The 10502-nt window shown below is 38.6% G+C and overlaps 1 protein-coding gene across 6 annotated transcripts in view; it reads left to right on the top strand.

The window, feature by feature from the left end:
- The first annotated feature begins 3149 nt into the window (after positions 1-3149).
- The window catches only part of NRAP (nebulin related anchoring protein), a 47745-nt gene continuing 40392 nt past the window's right edge, over positions 3150-10502 (top strand). For 2 of the 6 annotated variants that reach the window (XM_021525956.4, XM_021525953.3), the window contains exons 1-8: positions 3151-3425; positions 3693-3787; positions 4497-4584; positions 6738-6842; positions 7381-7485; positions 8002-8109; positions 8830-8934; positions 9480-9587. In XM_021525956.4, the coding sequence (XP_021381631.1) occupies positions 3354-3425; positions 3693-3787; positions 4497-4584; positions 6738-6842; positions 7381-7485; positions 8002-8109; positions 8830-8934; positions 9480-9587 (786 nt within the window). In that variant the 5' untranslated portion in view covers positions 3151-3353. Of the gene's footprint in view, positions 3426-3692; positions 3788-4496; positions 4585-6737; positions 6843-7380; positions 7486-8001; positions 8110-8829; positions 8935-9479; positions 9588-10502 lie in introns of all 6 variants that reach the window. The other 4 variants (XM_021525954.3, XM_085582797.1, XM_085582796.1 and 1 more) reach the window with 4 other exon arrangements.

The following is a 10502-nucleotide window of genomic DNA, read 5'->3' as shown; positions in this document are numbered from 1 at the left end:
AAACAGCAAAAATGGAAAAAGCAACTGTATAAGTTTGGAAAGTTCCATAGAAGTTTTTATTCAAGTCTTGGGAGATTTTAGTGTTGATAAAGCTCTTCCAGTTTTCTTTCAATACTTTTCCAAGCTTGATTTGCTACCATGCTAGCATGGAGAGACTGTGTGAGGCAAAAGGCCCTGAGCCCAGGTAACTAACCAACCACAGCATTCAGAGAAGGTGAACGTAGACAAGGCTGGTTGAATGCTTGAAATTTTACAGGCAGCTTTTACACTACACTTTGTGTAGTGAACCAACACCTTTGGGTTTTTTTTTTGCAAACAGAGGGAAGATAGGATTGCCATAATTAGTGATGTCTGGCTTCCTGTTCTTCATGTGGTTGGAAGGGCACAGCTTCAATTCAGGAGTGACAGAGGAGGTGACCCTGACTTGAATGTCTCTTGAGAGGTTACTTTGTGTAACTAATATGTGCTTTTTTACAATCAGATTGAGGATGAAGACATGCTTCAAGTTTTCTGTGCAGTTAATTCAACGAATTTAAGGAGGCTGGAGAGGTAACAATGTTTCTTCCCACTAATTTGCACTTTCAAGGTACTGTCTCCTTGTACTTTATGTGTAACCACAGTCCTTTTAAACCACATTGATTAAGGTTCTACTGTTAAGTAAAGCCTTTTAAGATTTTCATTGATATCCAAAAGCCTTTATGAGGCCTTACTAAAGGAGGAAAAAAGCCACAATGAGCTTTTGACTGAAGAGAAAATGTCTTCCTAAGATTTGTCAAGATAACAAACTCACACTGGTTTTGTGATTTAATTCCTTGTATGATCAAAATGCAGCACGTACTTTGTAATGAGACCATTCAATGTTTATTTTTTAATAAACTCCCTTTTTGGTTAGCAACTTGGCTTTAATCCAGGGTGGTGAAGAACAAGAGAGTTTTTGGGTCCTCAGAAATGGGAAAGTCTTTAAGAGACTCCAGCAGAACTGGTGCACATTGGATGTGAGGGAAGTAGTGTGGCTGGGGAAGGCAGTAGCTGTAGAGGACATTGTGTCTTGCCACACTTCTCCTCTTGAACATCCTGTGGCTTGAGAGAAGCAGGAGAACTTGGAAAATGCATTTACCAGTCAAGCTGCTAGTGTCTGTCACTGTGAAAATAGAAAAACAGGCTTTGTAGACCTTGAAATAAAGTAGGATTTGTCTGTGAAGCAGAAAGATCTGTCTGAGAGGCCTCTTGGAAAGAGCACATGGTGTCATTCCCTTCAGGGACATCTCTGTGCTCTGTGGTACACAGTGCATATGGACAGCATGATGATCCGTGCTGGAGTCCTCTCCAGATGTTCAGGTCACTCCTGGATTAATTATTTGTTTTGTAATTGCCAAGTCTTTGTGATTTTGTGTGGTTCAGGGATGTCCTGTTTTCACCACCTCTCTGAACTCATTTCAGGAGGGTCTTAAGCAATGCAGAGACAGGAGCAGGTAATGCACCCCTTTCCTTGCTAAAGTGTGAGACAAGGGCTCCAGCATGGCTTCAGACAGCATGGAGACAACTGGGACTGCATAGAAAACACACAGTATGGTGACTCTTGGAGTAGATGAACACAAAGAGGTGACAACTGGTAGTGTGCCAAGTGCCAAGCAAGGAGGGGACAGCCCACTGTGACCCTAATACAGGTCACTTGCATAAACAGAATGGCAATCTGGGACAAGATGCAAAGCTGTGTGAGAAGGGAACTGGAAGCCTTCCAAATTGCTTTGGTTCACAGGTGTGAATGAGATAAATATTACCGTGATGTAACTTGGTCAACATAAACCTCTCTTGATCCCAAGAAGAATAACATAAGGTAACTCAGCAGTTATTTTAGTATAAGAAATTATGTTCTGTGGACATTTTAAAAGATGAAAATGCATCTGTTTATATACTGATATTAGTTACTTTGAAAGGCCTTAAGTGTTTTCAGGACTTTGTGCCACTGCTCTTTAGATTAGAGACTCTATTTTCAGCACACCAGTTGCTGACAGGACATTGTGCCAGTACATTGTCAGCATTCAGTAAAAGTAGCAATAATAAATTAAGGAGAACTGCATATCTCAATAGAGAGAGATGAATAGGAGTCTCCCCAAGCATACCCAGAAGGTTTAGACAGAAATTATTTTGATGGAATTGTTTGCAATTTACAGAAAAGGGAAGTGCTTTGCAATATTCCAGGACTGCTGCAGGCAGTGGGGCAGATGCATAGATGACTAAGTAGACTTTTACTCAGATTGAGATAACTCTTGGCCATGTCCCAGGGTTATGGAGCCTGCAGCTGGAGGTACTATGATTAGGTGAGATGTAAATCTTAAATCCTGACCATTTGTAGCTGGTAGAATTTAATAGCTTCTTTTGTTCAGAGAAGACTTCACAACCCTAATAGCTTGCTTGAATCCTAATATCAGACATTCCTTATCTTTTTTTGGTGAAGGAATTTTTATATTCTGATCTATTGCAGTCTACTCTTGGTGAACAGTGTTAAATAGCTGCTTTGTTCATTCTATTAAAAATTAAATGGTTCCTTTCAGAAGTTTTTCCTGTAGGAGATAGAAGTTTGGATTTGTACCCAACATGTTTAGAGCTCTTTGAGATAAGAGGCTTTGCCTGTTTCACAGAGCATCCTCCTACACCTGGAGATGGAGTGACAGGTGGATGATTCAGGAAGATATGAGAAAACAGTGTGCTGACATAATATACAAGGTGAAACTGAGCTGGCACCAAGGGAAAAAATTAATGACTTGTCTGGGGCACTGGCAGTGAACTTCTACATCCACCCAAAGGCCAGGAAGCTTCAAACCCATCTTTGGCCTGTATCTCTGGTGGTACCTCCTTCTGCTGTGAGGCTGCTCCTAAGTACACAATGCTCCCCCATGAGGTCACTTGTTTATCAGGGTGAGGAGAAATGAATGGTAAATTGCTGCTGGTGTTGTCTGTACTTTTTCTCTTCATCCTGCGTTTACGACTGCAAAACTGAAATACAAAATGATCAGCTCTAACATTCACATGGACGTGATTCGTTTCTGTGAGTTCATTCTTCTATTTAGAGAATGATATTGCTGCCCTCCCTTCTGCACTGACACAGTTGCCAAAATAACCACTCTTACTAACTGGCAGCTTTAAAAGCCAGCCTGCAGCTGACTTTGAAACAGAAGGTCAGCAAAGGGAGCAACAGACTTCAATCCAGAGCTTTAATGGGAGCCATTGACCACAGCAAAAGGCCTTGACTGGAGTGTCTAGAGTGTGCTTTGCACAGGCCAAAAAGTCACTTTCATACTCTTTGAACCTTTTGTATAAACCTATATATTTTTCACTCTGTGGATTTCAAGATGAATGTGCAGCCGTGTGCTAGATGTGGCTATGGGGTTTACCCTGCTGAGAAGATTAACTGTATAGATCAGGTCAGTTCTCTTTCTTTATCATTTTTGGACTATAATAAATGTACAGATTGGCACTTCTAACACTGTGCAAATCTCTCAGTTCCAAAAGTTCTTTGCTCATAACTGGGTTCAGAACTGAAACAAATTAATAACATGTATATATTTGAAGAAAATATAGTCAGATTCATTAAATGAAGGGTAAGGATCAACAGTGAGATTTTAAACTTAGCAGAATAATAATGAAATAGAAATAACGTCTGTTTGGTTTCTCTTTTGTGGCGTGTCCAGACGTGGCATAAAGCCTGTTTTCACTGTGAAGTATGCAAGATGATGTTAACAGTAAACAACTTTGTTAGCCACGAGAAAAAGCCTTACTGTCAAGCGTAAGTGTATTTCCTTTTTTCTCTTCCATTTTATTTTTTTAAGCAAAGGTTTAATTTGGCTAGTCATTTTAACATAATGGAAGATCACCATTTGGACTCAGTCTGTCCCATGTGTGATGTGAAATTAGGTATTGTCAGTGCCTTCATGTGTGTCTTTGGATTTATGTCAATCACAAATTGTGGACAACTTTTTACCACACATAAAGCTCCCTCATTTGGCCAGTGTATTAAAAGATACCAAATTAAGTTCCATTTCAGTATTGTGGGAAGAAAATAAAACCAACCACAAAATTCAGCGTTTTCCAAATCAGTGGTTAAGAGTTAACAAGGTTGAGCTAATCATAAGGAAAATGTATAAAATGCAGATTTTGGAGTTGGCTTGTTCTAGGAAGTTTTATTTTATAATGATCAATTCCTGTCAAATATGTCAGCAGAAAAAGGAGAGATGACAGTTGTTTTTTATTCTATTATTCTCTTTTGTTATTAGAAACACAGCATTGATATGATGATCATTAAAATTAATTTTGCTCTAGGCACCTACTCCCTACAATAATGACTTGAATGTAATCTAAGATCTCTGTGTGAGTGGGGGAAAAGATGTGTACAGAGGGGTGGAGGCTGGTGTTGTGTTTTTGAGTGCTCGAAGAGAACCTTTCTGGTGGGCTGTCTGGTACCTTCCTAATATCCTTTTACACTTTCCCTTTTCTAGGCACAATCCAAAAAACAATGCATTCACGAGTGTATTTGAAGCACCAGCAAATATGAATGCAAAAAAACTGTCAGAAGTGGTAAGTGAGGTAAGAAGCTTGAGAGCCAAATGTGTTTGTTCCACATTTTGGTAACATATTGATTGATGTCTTTTGTTTTGTATCTTCCTGTATATGACTCAAACCTCAGCTGGGTTTCAACCATATTTTTTTTTCAATGTGATTACTTATGTGAAAGAAATCTCAGATCTGGATTTCCTTCTCCTCTCGGAAGGAAAACTGACTGGAACTGCTCACGTGTATATCTGATACTCTATACGGAAGCACAGTTCCCCTAAACTGCCCAGAGCTGTGTAAACTTAGTGACTAAGCAGGGTTTCACAACCTCTGGGAGCAGGAACAACCAACTTGCTTTGTGATCTCACCAGAAACTGCGAGGAAACAACAGATGAATTAAAGCTAGGTGGGACGCAGGCAGAAGTTCCCATGCTGTGTTGAGTATTTCCACTGAACCTGAGGTGGGAGAGCAGGAGGTTTGGGGAGCTTTGCAGGGTTTTGTTGGAGGTGTTTTTTGGGAATGGAGGCACATCCACCCTGCGGGCAGCCACCAGTGGTGCTCTGGGCTGCCAGCATTCCCAGCACCACCCCTCCCCTCGATGTCCTGCCTTGTTTCCCTCCAGAAACATCATCTTCAAACATGCCCTGCTAAGGATCTGCTGGAATAAAATATACAGGAACGCCCAATAATTGATGGCTAACTCACTTCTCTGCGTAATGCTGTTTTCTTGAATGTCACATCTTCCTATATCCTAAAATAACATTACTTGTGAATATGTTTCACAGGAAAAGCAACGTGTTTTGATGTGATTAGCCATCACTAAAATTAACAAAGAAAGTTGTATTTCTTGGATTATGGTTTGCTAAATTCATTCTGATGTCCTGCATTAGCTGTAAAAACTTGATGCACATGAATAGCCTTTGTCACACGCGATCATTTGTCATTTTGTACAGCATTCTTATGTGTCAGTTTTTGCAGTATCCTGGACTGTAACTATTTCAGCAATGACTATCTCACTTACTTTAAACTGTGTGTGACAGATCTGCTCAGGAATGAGTTTGGGATTACTGCAGGTTCTATTTCTGGTTTAGGCAGTGATATGAGACTGATACTTCCAGTGCATGTGAGTACACAAGCCAGAGAAATTATAGCTCAAAGATCACTTTCCCTTGTTTTATACACCTTAAACACCTTCTGTCCTTTTCAATCACATAATGAGGTTCTGTTCCAGAGAGAAAATTGCTAAGGGTAGTAAAGAAGCTGATTCTGCAGTACCTGCTTAAAGGGAGTACTTCTGTAAAAAATTTGAGAGTAGGAAAATGTTTCACTAGTAAATGTATAAAATAATGATGACTTGGGAAAAGGTTTCATTTGCTGATGTGGAAGTTTGTTGTTTTCATATTGAAGTTTATCTCTGATGCAGAAAATAGAACGGTTCTTCAATCCCAACATTATGTTCTCACATAAGTCTTATGTTGAGACATCAACTGGAATGCAGGGATAAAAATTAGATCTCTCTATACAGAATTTCTGTGTTAGCAGGCAAATCATTCAGCTTTCTGCACCTCTGTGCTTAATTTATAAATGGGAATAATGGTATATGTGCTCAGTAACATTTCTGTCCTGTCAGTTTAAATTCTCTACTCTGAGTTTTTACATCTGAGAGTGAGTTGTATAAGAGGTCTGTGATTTCAGTTGGATTTCTCCTACATGCTATCATGATAAGAGTAGCAGTAAGAACATAATGACCCAGGACTAAATATAGTAGTCATTTACATATGCACAGTTAGGATATGACACTTTGTGGACATTGTGCAGGGAAACAGGAGAGAATATTGCTCACTTGCTAGTAGTTCTTTCATCTAACGCATTGACACATCCTGCTTTAAATTTTTTAGGGATTTCAATTCTCATAGATTATTTCCCCCAAAAGTATTATCTAAAGATCAAATTATTCTTCCAGAATGTCATGCCAGGTCTCAGGTGTAATATGTTGCTCCTTTACAGATGTGCTGCTCCTATACTGGCAGAAATCCTAGGGAAAAGTTGGGTGTGGACTAGAAAGCAGGGTTTTGGCCTTAGGGCTAAATGCAAATATTATTAAAACTATATTCTTTTCTGAAGGGGGTGTGTGTTAGTATGCACTAACAAAGTACTAAAATGAGTCATTGTCTTTTCTTTTTAGATAAAATATCGAGAAGAGAGTGAACAATTCAAATCAGTCTTTCAGTGGGATGCAAGGTCCAGAGAAATTGAAAATGTCTATAAAGCCCAACAATTGGCTACCCAGGTAAGAAATATCCCTCAAATCTCCCAGCCAGCAGCCTGCAGGACACCAAGGATTTGCCCTGTCTATCTTGATTGTCAGGGGTTTAACCACGACATTTCAATGCTTAAAAAAAAAGCCTTTGCTTCTCATTTGGCTAAACTTTTTGAGACAAAATAGCTCAACTGTAGCATAGGATAGAAAAATCAGAAGGTGAGGAAGGGAAAGTGTGTCTATAGTCAGCTGTTGGGACTGCTGCATGTACAGCCATACTCTATGTGTCTTCTCTCTACTGGCACTGGAGCTTCACAGCAGGAGATCTGATTCCCAGGGGGTGTTATTTGAGTTTCACTCCAGGATCCTAGATCCTGTCATCTTGATGTCAGTTCTTGCTGTACCAGTTCTGCCTTGGCACTCTGAAGGGATGGGGAACTCAGGCCTTGTGCTGTGCAATTTCACTTCCACAGCACTGTGCGTTGCCTTTTTTCTTTCCTGTCAAATCAGCTGTTTGAGTGCTAAAACCAGGGTGAAGATAGGTACTTATTTAGTTCCTGTTTTGTAGAATGCTTACTATGCTGCCTACGAGGAAGGAAAATCGTGGTACCCAGGAACAATCCCAGATCCTGAGATGGTCAAGATAACACAGGCACAGAAGGCTCTGACTGATGTAAGTGACTGACGTTTGGCTTTGTTCATTTATGTCAACAATATTCAGCCATGTAAGTGATTAAAGTCACATAAGAGTTCTATTGCCATCACACATTTATATATTTATGTAAATCTGAAGCACTTCAACTGCTGACCAAGCTGAGGTGATCTGATCTAGCAGGCAGTGCTCTTTCTCTCAGTAGACCAGGACTCATGATGGTAAATATATTTTCCACAGACCAGACTTTCACTGACTGAATTTTCAAGACAGATGAAAAGCACTTCTGAATTATGACTGTGTCTATACAATGGATTAGTGACCTAATCAACATAGGCAATTGACTGTGGATAATTGATACAAATGAGAAATGTTTTCTGTTGTATGTAGGAAATAGTTGTAACTAAAAAAAGTAGAAGTTCTTTTATTTGTTTTATTTTAAATAAAACGATACATGCCTTTAGGAAGCAGGCATGAAAAGGAGAATCATATTAAACTACAGTGGATGCTTTTCTATTAAACAAATTCATCTTCTAGTTTCAATATACAGAAGAATTTGAGCCACGAAGAGGCAAAGGCAGCTTCCCTGCTATGATCACTCCAGGTTATCAGGTTGCTAAGAGAGCCACCCAGCTAAGCAGTGATGTAAGTCACAAGGGTTTTTAATTATATTTTATACCTCTGAATTTGGAGAATCCTGGGTTCAGGCCATTCACTTAAGATGTTAGATTCTATGGTGAATATTTGTTATACTGTTACAAAGTGAGAAAATGTTAACATGATGCAGAAAACTGATAAATAAACTGCTTGGCCTGGGAAGACAATGATATAGAATAAGTGACAATGTAGATATTTCCTGGAAAATGTAGCAACTTTTGCATAATTTATCACAACCTGAAAAAGATTGTGACTTGCACTGAAATGTTCATAAAATTCATTACCTTTGCTTTCCCATTATGGCTGTATTCATCAAATTATTTACATTTGACACTTTTCACTTCATCATTTGAAATCAAATAGCTGTAAGATTGAAATTAATTCATATACAAGCTACTTTAAATTTATGCACAGAAAAATTTTCATTTATTTAAGCACAATGTCATTGGAGTTTGATCTTGGACATTAATGACTATTCTCATGGTATTTTAATCAAAAGTATGGCTCACATAAATCAAGTGAAAATTTGAATATCTGGGTCTATTTCTGTTTGTTTTTGGTAATCACTTTAAGGAAATTGGGGCTTAAATATATGGATAGCTTGATTGTGAAGACTGGAGAATGTCATGACTGCTATTGCTCATTTTCTCTTGAAGCCCTTTTGCTGCTTATTGTTTGTAATATGGATATATATGTTTTCCTCTTCAGGTGGAATATAAGCGTGGACATGAAGAGAGAGTTTCAAAGTTCACCTCTGTTGTAGACACTCCAGATATACTTCATGCAAAGGCTGGAGCACATCTTGCAAGTGATGTAAGTGAAACAAAATAGATTGATCTGGTTTTGGCTCTGCAAGTGGTTCCTAGGGTATTTATAAATTACTTGAAAATATGAACACAAAGAAAAAAAAATAATATTTTAAAGGCAGATTTGTTTTACCATGAAGCATTTAATACTTTCAGTTACAAAGACCACATTAAATTTGAGGCCATTTTAGGCTGTCAGAACAGAAGCTGCAGAACCAGTCTGTTCCATACCCAGCAACTGGCTGCCATGCAAAGTAAAGAAAGAAGCTGCCTGACTAATGTAAATAGAGAAGGCATCTTGCAGGCACTTCAAGTATTTTCTTTAAACAACTCTTTTCATTCTACACCCTGAATAAGACAAAGGGGCCATGCAGAAGATGTGTGATTGTGTAGTTAAAGACCAAATTGCAAAGATTCAGACTTTATGGTTCATCTTCCTTTTGGCAGATGACAGCCATCCAACGCCTGACTTTGCAACTTTAAGGATTGATTATGTGTGCAATCAAGGCACATTTGCTCTAATTGCTCCTGAACTGTCTTGAACTTTTACAGTTGAAATACACAGAAGACTTTGAAGAACGGAAGGGAAAAGGCAGTTTTCCTGCTATGATCACTCCAGCTTATCAAATAGCCAAGAGAGCGAATGAATTAGCCAGTGATGTAAGTGTCCAAAGAAAAGTCTCTTTTGGGAAAGAAAATATTAAACTGACACACAAATTTTGAATTGAAACATTTACTGGCAGAAATTCCAAGAGCATGGCTTACTGATCTTTACTGGCTTTCTTTTCCTTTCCAAACATAACAAAACCACAACACCCCTGTACTCTTTAATAAGCACCATAAAAGGACATCAGTCTTCCTTCAAAATGTACAGTTAATTGTGCTTTGTTATTGGAAACTGAAAGAAAAGCTCGTTTTGTTGGAGAAGATAACATATGGAAGAACATGTAACTCGAAGTGAATTTAAAACATTGTTAAGAATCATTGAGGTAAATAAGAGAGCCATAATTCTGAAGGTAAAAGCAACTGACTCTAAAACAATTAGCTATTTTTACTTGCCTTTGATCTCTGGAAAACCCTTCACTTTTGTCAGCAAACACACATGGTGATTAAAGGGCAGCATCAGGTTACAGGCATTGTCTTGACTTCAGCAAATGTAGTGCAAATCTTGGTCTAAACTTGATGATTGCCTAAAATTCCCTTTATCACTGGGGATAAAGCATCTTTCAGAAACAAACTCATTTATTGATGGGATTCATCATCAATTGGGTTGTGGCAAAAAAGTGCTCTGTGGTAACTGTGAATTTGCATTACAATCAGTTCTATTTTTTTAAACTGTTGGAGCATCAGGGTTTAGCCACTGTCAAGCAGGTGGTGCTGAACACATTGACCCAACAGGCTGGGTTGAAATGGCAAGTCCCATATTCCTAGTGCATTATTAAGTACAGATATAATTCTATTTTTGTATCTTCAAGTGGCATATTTGACTTGTGCAGGTTGGTGGCAATGGGAGTTTTGACAATCCTTTATTGAGAACATGTGCGTGCCATTGGTTGTTATTTATTGTGCAGCATC

Source organism: Lonchura striata, chromosome 6, assembly GCF_050655825.1.
Source record: "Lonchura striata isolate lonStrDom1 chromosome 6, ASM5065582v1, whole genome shotgun sequence".
Classification (NCBI taxonomy): Eukaryota; Metazoa; Chordata; class Aves; order Passeriformes; family Estrildidae; genus Lonchura; species Lonchura striata.
This window is presented reverse-complemented; position numbering and strand designations above follow the sequence as displayed.